At 39.0% G+C, this 14,850-nt stretch overlaps 1 protein-coding gene across 1 annotated transcript; it reads right to left on the minus strand.

The window, feature by feature from the left end:
• Positions 1-11,918: 11,918 nt before the first annotated feature.
• On the minus strand, positions 11,919-13,344 carry LOC112466345. The gene is made up of 5 exons (XM_025034410.1): positions 13,246-13,344; positions 12,988-13,095; positions 12,553-12,927; positions 12,430-12,473; positions 11,919-12,342 (listed from the first exon to the last, which is right to left on the minus strand). The coding sequence occupies exons 1-5, from the start codon at positions 13,342-13,344 to the stop codon at positions 11,919-11,921; spliced, it is 1,050 nt and encodes a 349-aa protein (XP_024890178.1).
• Positions 13,345-14,850: the final 1,506 nt, after the last annotated feature.

Genomic DNA, 14,850 nt, shown 5'->3' on the forward strand with positions numbered 1-14,850 from the left:
GTTGTAGTGAGGCATTGTACATACATACTGCACAAGAGTGATAAATAAACACATTTATTCTCGTCAATGACATGTTTTTGAATATACGAGCACAATTCAGCATGAGCTCGTTTATGACAGTTCCATACTTCATGCTAAAGTGTGTTCTTCTCCACAAAAAGTGATTCAAACTTGTGATAATAATCTCGCTGACATATTTTATGGTACATGGCTGTGGTCTTTTGAGACATGTTCTGCAATAATGCTTGGTTATTTAATGCTTTTGCTTGTTCCTCTACAGTAAATGGCAAGGTTGTTTTATCAAAAGTTGAAAGAGGGAGGATGTGACGTTTGTGTTTCTTCTGTTTTTTATCACAAAAAATGCAAACATTTTGTCCGACCAAAGCAGCCTCAGATAAATCCGATAATTTTCCCTCTTTACAGTGTTGTTCCTCTTCTTCTTCTTCAACATTCAGTGTTTCTTAAGGTTTACCTGAATTTGTTCTAACCTCAGAATTAATATCTCCTTATTTATACCTACAGCAAAACACTTACATGATAAAATGTATGGCAAATTAAATGATCAACGGTAAATAATCATCCACGAATGACGAGGAATATATATAAGCCTCCTCTGAACTTTCGCCACAAAGGATGGAGATGTTGTCGAATCCTAAATATATCTTATGACTTATGTCAAATGTGTGGGAGTGATAATCTAAAATGTGGAGAAAACTTACCCTCCCCATTCGTAAGAAGAACCGTCTGTCTCGAGCAACGAAAGAATACTGACTGTTATATTCGACACATATCAAAGAGAATTAAATTTATAAACATAGATCGTTGTTGTTAAATTTTAGGCAGTTTGTTTATAATTGGGAAGTACGCGTGATGAAGACTTTCAGTATCTGTTTGTAAATTAAGACCATTCTTTTGTCTTATAATAAAAATTATCTCAGATAATAGTCTCTTTCTATAAAAATGTTCCTCATCCAAAACCTCGACCATATTCCAATCGAATTCATAACCACTGAGTCTATGTTCAGTCACTACAGACATCTGTTTCGTATTTTTATTTATCTGTTTAAGATGTTCCGCTATTTGCGATTTTAATAATGTTTTTGTCTGTCCTACGTATGAAGCGTCAAAATCTTTACACGGAATTTTGTAAACGACATTATTATGTGATCCTGTAGGAATTGCATCTTTGTGTACACGCATGAATTGTCTGAGTTTATTCATACCAGTGTAAGATATTCTAGTTTTTAAGTTGCGGACAACATTATTAAATTGTTCCGAGATATATGGGATAAAAGGTATGGTAAAATATGGTTGGTGTTCTATAAATTCTGTTTGAAGTTGAAAGAGTAGAGAGAGAGAGAGAGATTGTGTTATTCTTTTTTGCGGCCATCTGTGGCGGTTGTAATACAATAGGTTGCCGCGCATTCTACGTAGTTCTCGGAACAAGCGCGCGAGCGGCGCCGACAACGTTGCGTCCCAGGCGGCGAGGCACGTGTTTACCGCGCATGCTTGAGCATGTTAGGAGGGGCGCGCAGCCCGGCCGAGCGAGCATTCGTTTCGCTGACATCGAGCGCGATACATCGTGTGTTATTATCTAAATTTCGTTACCCAGATCTCGTGCACGACACATCGGGCACTGTTATTAAGTTCGCGATAGAATTGCGTCATACTTTGAATATCGAGTCATTAAGTTGTGAATTATCTTTACGTGTTTCGTATTGTGATTAATTACTTTAAATATCTCAATCAACGAGTCATACGGAAAACTGCTATCGTCACCGAGAGGAATCCAGGGATATACGTCCCGGCGAGCCATGCCGGCACGGGGAACGAAGGAAGGAAGGAAGGAAGCCATTTTCTGCAACGTTCGAGAAATCCTGTTCAAGCTGAATACGAGCAGCTACTTATACATCGAGAGGAAAATTTATCTGTGGCGTGTTCTGTAGAACTAGCTATAAGTTCTCATCTGCTTTTCAATCAAGGTAACCAATTATTTCACAATCTAAGGAGAGACGTTAGAATTTCATCTAACGTCACGTTAAGGATTCTGATCAAAGTATCCTTAATTCATCTGAGGGTTATCCTTGTTAGTTTCGCGTGTTGAGAGGAAAACATCCTCTCTTATTTCAAGTTTGTGCACAATTCATTTCGAGTCAATTTTATAACACTGAGTTCAGTATAAAAGTCCATTCATTAATTAATTCTTTGATTTCAAATCATTTATTTCAGTGCAAAACTTTACTTCTTTCTTTTGTGCGATTAATTTGATATAATCAATTCTACAATCTCGTTTATTGTTCATTACGTTACTTTGCGAACATTCTTTACATTCATTTGTAATAAGTATTAAATGAAACTGCGTTCCTTGCTAAGTGTATAAGTCGTCTCTTGCGTGATTATCAAACTACCGATTATTCGTTTCAGTGCGTTGCTATAACAATTATTTCTCAGTGACTTGATAATTATTCTACTAAGTATTTTGCGTTATGTTCATACTAAAGTGAATTAATGTGTCGATCAAAACCATAAGGCCTATGAATACTATAAATTGAGAAATTATTATATTTTATCTTTTTTGTATTGAATACATGATTTTGCTGAAAGAGAATTATTTGTTCTAGAGCAAATTGTTATATATGATAAATGGTAAAAAGGCCAATGAAAAGTAATTGATATTCAGAACTAAAAGATTGATACATTGATTCAATAACTATTTCAATGATGTTTGAACTGAACTTATATTCTGATTGATTTGCTTTATTTGTTGAACAGTCCTCTTCTGAAATTACATGCTTCTTTTTATTTTGACTACGTCAATAGAAACTATGAGATTACGTACTATAAATATTTCCTTTATGATTAACCTGATTATATAACAAAGAAATGCATCAGTGAATTCAACTTTTATTTTGTCATCAATACAAGGAAAGGACTGTACTTTAATAACTATTGATTTGCTTCTTTTGTGTGTTGTATGCATTTATTGTATTTTCCATTGTATGTTATCTAATCTATGTAATAATTTGTTCACGAATACTGGGAAGGTTTTCGGGCAGTTTCCCTTCTCCTATGCAACAAATGTTGGTATTCTTGTCTAGTTCTGCCCATTCGAGTCATTTCAAAGTACTTAAATTATTAAATGCAATCTCTCTCTCAATAAACGGATTCTTTATTATTTGTCCTTCCTCATCTAAATCTAGAGTTCAGGCTTGTGCGCGAGCTTGTGCAAACAAATTCAGTCGTTGTAATATTCGTAGTTGTTTGATTGTGTAAAGTAGTCAAAGTTTTGAGACGTTCATGTAAAATATTAAAAATAAATTGAAGCGGATAGCCATTGTTAATTAAGCAATTAATCACGAATTCAATATTTTTCTGGCGGAAGCTTGGATGAGAAAAGCGGAACGCTCTGTCTATAAGTGAGATAACCGTGCCTCTTTTTTTACAGAAAAGGTGATAATATGGTTATTATGTAAAATTAAAGTGACGTCTAGAAAATTCAGTCTGTTATCAACTCCTTCTTCCAAAGTAAATTGAAGTCTAGGATGAAACAAATTAAAAGTTTGTAGAATGGTGCTGATCACGGGAGGGTAAGTTTTCTCCACATTTTAGATTATCACACCCACACATTTGACATAAGTCATAAAATATATTTAGGATTCGACAACATCTCCATCCTTTGTGGCGAGAACCCAGAGGAGGCTTATATATATTCCTCGTCATTCGTAGGATGATTATTTACCGTTGATCATTTAATTTGCTATACATTTTATCATGTAAGTGTTTTGCTGTAGGTATAAATAACGGACAAATTGCAAAGTTATGTATGTTTATACTTGTGATTTTTGTTAGGTGCTGAAGATGGTCTGAACAAAGACCGAAACGTTCAAACATTAGGGTAGACCGGGGCACGTTGTCACGCGGGGCACGTTGTCACTTTGGCTTTATTTAAAAAACTAATAACCGGAGGGCAGCACCCGTCATTCCCAAAACGTGTTAGTGTATGCCCATCTTTGGTGTGTTTACAGTCTTGAGATTGCGCCAGCCGTGTTGAGGTAAAATCAACTTGAAAGTTTTTTGCGATTGTAAGTAAAATTTTATTGTCTAATATTCAACGTACTGGACATGAAGCTTATGTTTTTTCAGAATAGACCTTTATATTATCTTAAAGTATGTACTTTTACCTACCGCGTGCAGTAGCTAACCTTACGAATATCTCAAACGTGTCGGACATGAGGCTGTTTGAAGTAAAAAAGTGCCCTTGGGGCACGTTGTCACGAATTTGATGGGGCACGTTGTCACTACAAAAATAACACGTTAATTTAAAAATTTTAATGTCATAGGTGCAATTGAGATATGGTGCGCTCCTACAAACGGAAAACTGCAAGAGTAGTCGATCTCGAAGTAATTCGTCTTGCTGTTAACGATGTGAAGGAGAAAAAAGGTTCAGTTCAAACTGTTGTCAAGGAATATGGAATCAACTATCGAACACTTTATCGATATTGTGACAAGTTTGATGCACCGCAGCAACGAATCGCATCACTAGAAAATACAGCAGAAACCCCATCTCCGCCTCGAGATTCAGGTCAAGAGAAATTATCAAGGGCATTTGTTCTAAAAAACGTCTCAAAAACTCCAGAAAGTTTTGGTTATGCCAAGCCGAAAATGGTGAATATTATATTTTTTCAATCACCCCTATGGTAAAGAAACAAATTTTACGTATGTACTTTCTTACAAATAGGTTTTCAAAGAAGAACATGAAACCAAATTGGTGGAATACTTGCTCAAAGCATCTGATATATACTTCGGTCTTTCTCCGAGGGAAGTAAGAAGATTCGCCTACATTTACGCTAAAGCCTGCAAATGCAATTTTCCTCCATCCTGGACAGAGTGTGAAATAGCAGGGGCTGATTGGTTAACGAGATTTTTGAAGAGGCACCCAACGCTTTCAATCAGAGTGCCTCAGGCTACGAGTTTGTCTAGAGCGACTAGTTTTAATCGGACGAATGTAGCGTTTTTTTTTGAAAATTTAACAACTGTTTTAAAACGCATTAACGTTAGTGCGGCTGACATTTGGAACGTTGATGAAACGGGAATAACAACCGTTTAAAAACCGGAGAAAGTCGTAGGTCGTCGAGGTTATCGGCAGATAGGTAAAATGACCTCCGACGAGAGAGGCACACTTGTAACTGTCGCAGTTGCTGTAAATGCTGCCGGAAATAGCATTCCACCGTTCATCATTTTCCCGCGCAAAAAGTTCCAATCCCACGTGACGCGAACCCCTCCGGGTGGATGGTTGAGGAAAATTTCATCAAATATGCCGAACATTTTGTTGCTCATGTTCGTTGTTCTAAGGAACATCCCTGCCTTTTGTTATTGGACAACCATGAGTCGCATATGTCGCCGGATGTTCTCGATTACTTCAAAGAACATGGTGTGACACTCTTATCTTTCCCTCCTCACTGTAGCCATAAGCTACAACCTCTCGATCGTAGCGTATACGGGCCTTTGAAAAAATACGTTAACACTGCTTGCGACTCATGGATTTCGACTAACAAACGTCCCATCACCATTTATGACATTCCGAGTATTCTCGCAACTGCTCTTCCTCGAGCAACGACACCAGAAAATATCACAGCCGGATTCCGAGCAACGGGCATTTATCCTCTGGATCCCGAGATATTTACTGATGCAGATTTTATGCCGTCTTATGTTACTGATCGACCTGCTCCTTCTGCGCCTCCAACTGAACCCCAAATTGACGCCGGACAATAATCTAGAAATTATAAGTGAAACTGAGCCCGTAAACGAACCTGAACCTGAGCATCAAATGAACAATGAAATAGATCCTTAACCATCCACTTCTGCCGCTCATGACCCAATAAATGAAAATGAGGCTCCTCTTTCGGAAACTCTCCGACCTTATCAAAAAGCAGAGCCAAGAAAAGAAAGTACGAGGGGTCGAAAAAAGAGAAAATTGGCGATTCTAACGGATTCACCCGTCAAATCTCAGCTACGCAAAGAAAAAGAAGAATCCAAGAAACGAAAAGCTTTAATTGTAGAGAAAAAGAAACGTCAATCGACAAAAAAACCGAAAATTCTCCGCGAAAAACAATCGGCCGAAATTGAACCAAAAAATCGTCCAAAAAGAAATGTAACTAAGAAAACCAACTATTGCGAATCTTCGGATGACGAGTAAAAATATTTTGTTTAATCACCGACATAATTATAAAAGAAAAAATGTTTATCAATAAGTTGCGCATTCGAGTGGAATTCTTGCCTATTTAGATTAAGACAAAAACTTCGTGCTTTTTGTACTTTTTTGAAATAAAATAAATGTTTCTGTGAAGGATTTTATTTTTTTACATTGCAGCGCACTATAATATATTGATATTTACGTTGTATACAGTTTGGATTACATTTTGCATGCAATTACATTTGATGTGACAACGTGTCCCGGTCACGGGGCACGTTGTCACAAGCGACCTGTCGTTATTTATTGTTATGTAACAACTATAGAGTAACAATCACACAAAATTCGATACTGTCCAATTGAAGCTGAGGGTTCACTCGAAATTTTGGCATATCAAAGTACTCTTAAATATTGAATGTAAAAAATACAAAAAATATTGAACAAAATGTGTGACAACGTGCCCCGGTCTACCCTATAATTATTGATTGAATAAATCTTTTGCACCAAAAACAGCGAACGGCTTTTAATTACCCCTGTTTCATTCACGATTGGATTATAAAATATATTTTTAATTAAGAAAGTTACATAAAAGCGCATCTTTCCGTGCCAGTTTGCAATAACGCCGCCAGGCGGCGCATGATGGTAAGACTAACTCGTAAGTAAATTTCAGTTGGGGGCTAATATAAGCAGGCCTCCGGCGAATCAAAATTATCACATCCGCGAGACATATTTTTGCCAGCGATACAACGCAAAGCTCACTCAACACTGCTGCGATAATGTAGAATATAGATATACAAAATAATATTTTCCAAAGTAAGATGTAAAGATGTATATTTTTTAAATATTAGAAAAATCTTTGAAACTTGGAACAATTATTGCTAGTTGGGTTAAACGTATTTTATTTTTTAAAGCAATATTTCTAAAAGTTTTTACAAATATTATTGAATATATTTATTTTCAATTTTTTAAAAATATTTTTCTGACATAATTTGGCGGACATACAAACATTCTAAAAATATTTTTGTAAATTATTTTAATCTTTCTAAAAAATATTTTAAAAATATTTTAAGAATATTTTGTACTGTATGGGTAATAACATATGAAATTCTTGTATAATTTCTATAAAATTTAATTGAATTTGGAAACAAAATTGCATGTTTTTTACGAATATTTTCTTCGAATTTAAATAAATTTCGATGAAAATATTCGTAAAAAACATGCAATTTTGTTTACAAATTTAATTAAATTTTATTAAAATTATGCTGAAATTATGTTAAAGTTATGCTGAAATTTCGCTGAGAAGTGTTTTAAAACGTGGAATAATTTCAGAAAATTTTTCGAAAATCAGCGATAACGAATTTTTCAGCAAAATTTTTCTAGCATGTTATGTGTCCGGGGAAAAAACCTCTTATTTGTTGATATAAGTTGATATTAGTTTATATTAGTAGTTATATGATTATATATACATATATGATCATATAAGAAATGAAAAATATAATCTTAAACAATATTATATGGCCATATATGCGCATATATGATTATATTTATATACCCGGAAAAAATACCTCTTATTTGTTTATATTAGTAGATACATAATTATATATGATCATATAAGAAATGGAAAATTATAATCTTAAACAATATTATATAATTATACATATATAAAAATATATGATTTTATGTATTCCATGAAACCTTTTTAAATATAACCTTTTTAAGTATACATAGACATATATGGTCTTATATCCCAGATAACTTGTATGTTGCATAAGACGTCGGAAAGATATCGTAAAGATATCTTAAGATATCTTAGTTATCTTAAAGATATTTTTACGACGTCTTATGCAACATGCATGTTATCTGGGATGCTTGTATATTATCATGTCTGATCATGTAAAAGTATATTTATAAGGTTAAAAATAATTTGTGACGACAACGACTATGTCCTCACGGTCTCGCCGGCCGCGCGGCCGTAAAGGAGCGCGCCACCTCTTTTTTTTCCTACTTACTTCCAAATCTCTTTAAACGCGCGATAGGACTCTACGTAGAAACCCAGTAGCTTGACCAAATAATTTCTCCGAATATGGGCGCTAGGTGCGATTTCTCGCACCACGATACTCAAACAAAATTATCTCAGGCGTGAGTCTATCGGTTAATCGTGGTTGGAAGGGGAGAGGGAGCGCAGCGCAATTAACACACCAGATTGATAATAAAAATATAAATATATTTAGGCAACGTGGAAAGCATGTGGAATGAGATAGAAAGATTCAACGGCGAACTAGACGAATCTGAATATGCGCAACGTGTCACTCCACGAGCGCAATACACATTCCCGCCGAGTTACACAGCAATCCCGTTCTATTCCATACATCGATGATTCCCGACTTGAATCGCAACGAATCCCACCCTGACAATTAAACGCGAAATCACCGAGACATTTACTTACGACGAAACGCACGAGCATTCCCTTACAACTAACGCAATTTACTTACAATTAAACGCGACATAACCGTGAACTATCTCATTCACGACGAAACGCAAGAACATTCGCTTACAACTAACGCGGAAGTAATCGAGAACGAGTCACGCACGACACGCTAACGGTCTCACGAGTATCGAGACTCTCATCTACGTGAACGCAAAATAATCGTGAAATACTGACAAAGTCTTGTGAACGCGACTTTCAAATGGCTGTAACTCAAAAGCTAATCATAGTAAGTCGATGAAATTTGAAACTTTTCATCAGGGACACAAGTACTACAACATATTCAAAATTCAAAAAATTGACTAAAAACGGTTTTTTTTTATATAAATCGTATGGGATCCTTTGGATAATGAATAAGAAGTTTCAAATATTTATTTTACTTTCTTGTCAAAATTAAATAATTTTTATTTAAAATATTTTTCCCAAAAATTATCATTTTCAAGTTATTTATACACATACTATGTTATATAAAAAGCTTTATATTTATTTATTGGTAAAATTCCACAATTTGGGCCTATACGAGAAATCAATTGGGAGGAGGAAAATTTTATGTATTCTTGCTCTCTAAATCCAAAACTGTTGATAAAAGTTGAGGATCGTTACTTATTACAAAGTTATTAACAAAGACAATATAATGAATAATAGTATATTGTTACGTCCTGCGAACTCCCCGATTTCCCTTTTTCGCGGAAATTCCTATGCGCCTAAGATAGCCCTTAAGATTAGGATAAGTAAACTGAGCACGGACAGTTATCGATCGGCGAGTGAGCTTCGATCTCTTCACATTCCTTTTTTTTTTAAACCAAACTACCTATTTGCTTAGGCGACTAAAAGCGACCTTCCAGATGAATTACTGATAGACGGGACATACGTGATCGGATTTTTATCAACTTTGCCTGGTCCATAACTATAAACCCGGCGACACGACGCGTCAAAGGGGCCTTAATCCTAGACGGAGTTTGATGAAGATCTTTATTGCATCGAGCGAGCTTTCTAAAATTGCTCGTACGATGTTTCCGACAAACAGAAACAAGGTCTAAGACGTGCCCGTAAATACACGTGGCGGAAGTTTCTGTTTTCATTGAACCTACTATTAAGATTGAGAGGTATGCATCGTCTGTTAACACAAAAACAGGGTCGCGAGATAAATAAGAGACCCAGAGCCTAATAAAACAGAAATCGGCAATAATCGAAAAACAAAATGAGTCACTGGAAGAGTCGATGAGTTGCACCCCTAATAAGACAGTGGGGGCCTTACGAGACGACTCACCAATAAACAGCCGTAAAAATCGATAACCGTATCTAGCTCCCCAGAATAGGCAAAAACTAAAAAATCCACCTCTTGGGTGAGAAACATTTCGCCAATAAAAAATCCTCGAAACGAAAACCAGACACATCCCACACGAAATCCACCCCTTCCATCCTTTGAACTTTCCTATATAAATCGCGACATCACGGGGGTCCCTCTTTTATTTCAGCTTTCCTTCAGACAGTTCACCTCTTCACCTCGGTTCATCTCTTAGAACAGTATCACATTCAAATTCGATCTTGAGTTTTAAGTTAAAATCTGTGCGCGAACCTAAACTCATTGAGTATCGACGAGAGCCTATTCACAGGACCCAAAAGAATCCAGCTAGATTGAACGCAACAAGTCATCAAGTAGTAAGTCCCGTAATTCTTTTCTCCTTTTCGGGTTATTGTTCCCCTTTCTATCCTTTTATTTTAAAAGTGGTCTATCAACTATCGGATCCTCGGGAGTTTATTAAGTATAACGATTTTATTAGCATCGCGGGTTTGGGTCGATCGGCGTAGGCATCGGATTCGCGGCGGTCGTTGGCGTTGTTGCGGGTCTGGCTGACTTGTCGGCCTTTGACTCCCGGCGTTTTTGTCGCTGTCGCAGACTCGGCCGGTTCGCTGTCACCTTAAGCTCGTAACAATTTCCTTTTTTTATTTTATTTTGTATACTTCCGAGCGGGTCTGAAGAAGATCGACCACTGCATAAGTAAAATTATTTTAGTGGACCCGGAAGTTCCATCCCTTTGAAGGCGGAATCTCCGCACGATCCTCAAACGAAAAAGGAATCGTCGGAATCAGCAAGCGCGAAGAAATTTAAAAAAAACTAGTGTCAGAGTTCCTTCGTCAAAAACGGGAGAATGCCGCGCGACGGCGGCTCCACCCGCTCAGCCGGAGGAGCCGCCGTCGCCGCCTCCTCAATCACCCTAACTCGCCTTCTCGCCCCCTTTCCTATCGCGTGGTTCTCGACACCCCCGATTCCTCGCCCTTGTTTGAATTTTTCTATTCTTCGATTTGCCCCGGAGAATTACCCGACTCCCCCTCCTCTGCACCTTCCTCCCACCTAAGTCCCATATACGAGAGATCGTATACCCCTGTTCCTTTCGAGGAACTTTTCAGAGACCCATCTCCAACGTTGTCCACTACCTCGAGCGCGCAGATTCTCGAGAAAAGTCCTCAACACCCACACTTTCTTTTGAATATACCCGCTTATTTTCCCCGCTATACGGATCAAATTCCTAAAGGGACTCCTACCACTGGTCCTGGGGAATTCGTCATAGACGAACTCCGCTCGCTCATCCTTAGGGAGAATTTTCACCACTCTATTCCGTCTTTATTCTTAACCACGAATATCCCTACCTAATTCCTGTCAGCCTTTTCTACAGTATATTCCACCGTTCCACCGTTACCTTAGAGGAGATAATCGATCCCGAGGTAATTACGTTAGATTAGCTTATAACTCATCCGTTAGTATAAATGTTATTTATTTTAAATTTTATATGTTTTAATTTAATATGATACATACACATATACACCACACTTAGTTAAACAATTATCTAATTCAATGCCAATCTCGATTGTAATAATAGCGGACAGGATGTCCATTTCCAAATAGGTTTTTCCTTAGAAATCTTGCCCGACCACCTCCGGATTTATGTCACACCCGCGGCTTCTCTACACGCATACACCTCACACACACCATTTCATGCGCGCATTTATATCTATAATGACTTTCTGTTTGGAATGCTCCGTTTTTTGTTTTTTTTTTTTATATATCATCTATTTTAATTACAATAGCTGTTTTAATTTGTTGGGAATTGGGCAAATGTGAATTCACGTAATTATTGGAAAACTGGCAAATTTATTGTTGAGCGAAAAATTATGCGTGTTACACGTGTCGGATCACGGACTTGAGAGAGAGAGAACGAGCAACGCAGTGCTCGTAATTTTTCAACACTCCCACTCGTCGTATATATTCACTATGTTCAGGCCTTTGATGTTCTTGACAAAATTGTCTCTCGTCAGCGGCTTGGTGAAGACGTCTGCCAGCTGCTTGTCGCTAGGCACGTATTCTACTGCAATAGTCCCTGATTTATTTGTCTCTCGAACAAAGTGTAACTGCACGTCGAAATGCTTTGTTCTGGCGTGCACTTCAGAATTTCTTATCAGTCTCAAGGTGCTTTGGTTATCGATGCGTAAGGGGGTCGGACCCACCAACTCTTTGTTGACATCCTTGAGCAGTTGACAAATCGACAGCGTGACTACCTTCTTCTTTCTCTGATTGCGCCAAGTTACTGGTCCACCTCCCAGGGTAAAGACAAAACCAGTTGTCGACTGATGGGCTTCTGCACCAGCAAAGTCTGCGTCTGTGTACCTGGTCAGCGGTGCCAATGTCTCGTATACGATTCCAAAAGTCTGATGTCGCTTTCAGGTATCTCAAGATCCGTTTAACTGCTGTCACCTGCTCGGTCCCTGGATTCTCAAGGAAACGGCTGGCAACTCCCACTGAAAAAGCAATATCAGGTCTGGACACTAATGCTGCATACAGGAGTGATCCCACGGCCTCACGGTATGGGAAATTCACCTTACTCTCATCTTGTCCCTTCGTGAGCTTCACGTATGCATCAGCTAAAGTACTTGCTGTAACTGCGTCTACCAGGTGGTACTTTGATATCAGTTTCTTGATGTATGCTTGCTGTCCGATGCACATCCCCTTCTTGGCACGATCGCTTCTTATCTCCATACCCACGTAGTATTGACAATTTCCGATTGTCAACTCGAAGTTTCTCTTCATGTGGCTCAGCAACTGATGAATCAATTCGGTGCTTCTTGACAGCACTAAGCCGTCATCCACGTAGAGCAACACGTACAGTTCATGTCCATCAACTGTTCCATAAAACACGCATGGGTCTGCTTGACTCGGCACTAGATTGAACTTCTTGAGACAGTCAGTGAACGTCTAGTTCCACGTTCTCGAAGCTTGCTTCAAGCCATACAGAGCTTTCTTCAGGCGGCATACTAGCTTTGTGCTGTTAACGTTGAGTCCTTTTGGAACCTCCATAAAAACCTCTTCGTTCAGTTGAGAACGCTGCCTTGACGTCAAACTGGACAATTTCCAGATCCTCTTCTGTTGCGATACACATCATGATTCTCACTGAGTCATACCTGACTACAGAGGAAAATACCTCGCCGTAGTCTACTCCTTCGCGCTGACTGAAACCTCTGGCGACTAAACGTGCTTTCGCTTTGGTTCGGTTGAACCGGCCACATTTTTTACCTTGTATGCCCATTTGCACGTAATAATGTTTCGCCCAGGTGGTCGTGACACGAGCTCCCAGGTTTCGTTCCTTTCAAGAGCTTCGAACTCCTCACTCATCGCCTGCTTCTACTTGGCCGCATCTTTTGAGTTCATAGCCTCTTCATAGCTATTTACTTCCTCAATTATTGCGCAATGCCCTTGCGCCTCGTACCAATCTGGCTAATAGATGTAGGATCGCAGATTATAGCGTTCTTCCCCGGTTCGGTCTTTGACGGCGTCAGCAAGTTCATCAGCTGTTCCTACGGCTCCATCGGCTTTGTCTCCATTCGTCGCATCATCCACTCCAACTGCTTTCTCATTCTGCCGTTCCACCCTCTCGTTATCCTCTTCATCGTCGAGATCAACAGTTAGTGTCTGCTCCTCGTCCAATAACCTTTCGGCTGTATGATCCTCATCAAACTTGACATTACAGCTGACGATCAGTCTTTTTTTTATCGAATCGTACAGTCTATAGTTTTTTGACGTTGACTCGTAGCCTACGAGGTATGCCTTTCTGGGTCTTGCGTCCCACTTCTTTCTTCCGAGCTCCTTTGGTTCGTGTACGTACGCTTCTGTGCCAAAAATCTTCAAGTGGCTCAGGTCTGGTTTCGTACCAAACCATTGCTCAAAAGGTGTCTTGTTCATGTTGCAAGAATTTAGGCTTCTATTCAAGATATATACGGCAGTTTGGATTGCTTCAGACCACAGACTTGTTTGAAGGCCACTCGCTAGCAGCATCGTCCTCGCTGACTCTTGAATCGTCCGATTCTCTCGCTCCACACGGCCATTCTGCTCTGGTGTATACGGGGACGTTCTCTCATGCAACACACCTCTTTTCCGTAATAGCTCGGCGACTTTCCCGTTGACGAACTCCAGCCCGTTATCCGTTTGGAGGGATTTTACCCGGTGTCCAGTCACGACTTTCACTGCCTTCAGCTGATCATCGATCCTGCTACTAACGTCAGATTTATGCGCGAGGAAGTGCACATAGCGAAAACCTGTGTCTTCATCTTTAAATACTAAGAGGTATCTGTATCCTCCCATTGACATCACATTTATGGGACCACAGACATCTGCGTGAAGTCTTTCGCCCGACTGACATTCGCGCTCTTTCACTGACGGATGAGAAACTCGATGCATCTTTCCTACAGCGCAATCTCCACAAAAGAACTTTTCTTCGTCTGAGAAAGACACCGTCCACAACTTTTTCTTTACCATGTCTTTAACTACGCTCACGTTTAAGTGCCCGAGTCTTTGGTGCCATCTGCGAAGTGACGCTACTGTCGCATTGTTCGCCACTATTTCTTTTTTTAAACAAAACCCCAGTCGATACTGGTTCAGACTGTCCTTGACACCGATCACTGCGATTTTTCCGGATATCGCAACTTACAACCGCGCTCGCTTTCAACCATCACGAAACCTCGTGACGTTGCTGTTCCAGTGGAGAAGAAATTTGGCCCGAGACCAGGCACATACTGCACATTTTCTAATACACACGCTTCCCAACTTGCACTATTCCACATCGACGCCATTATCGTACCATATCCACGAATTGGGAGCTTCTCATTACTTGCAACTCTAACG

Source organism: Temnothorax curvispinosus, unplaced genomic scaffold, assembly GCF_003070985.1.
Source record: "Temnothorax curvispinosus isolate PA1 unplaced genomic scaffold, ASM307098v1 QBEX01001546.1, whole genome shotgun sequence".
Classification (NCBI taxonomy): Eukaryota; Metazoa; Arthropoda; class Insecta; order Hymenoptera; family Formicidae; genus Temnothorax; species Temnothorax curvispinosus.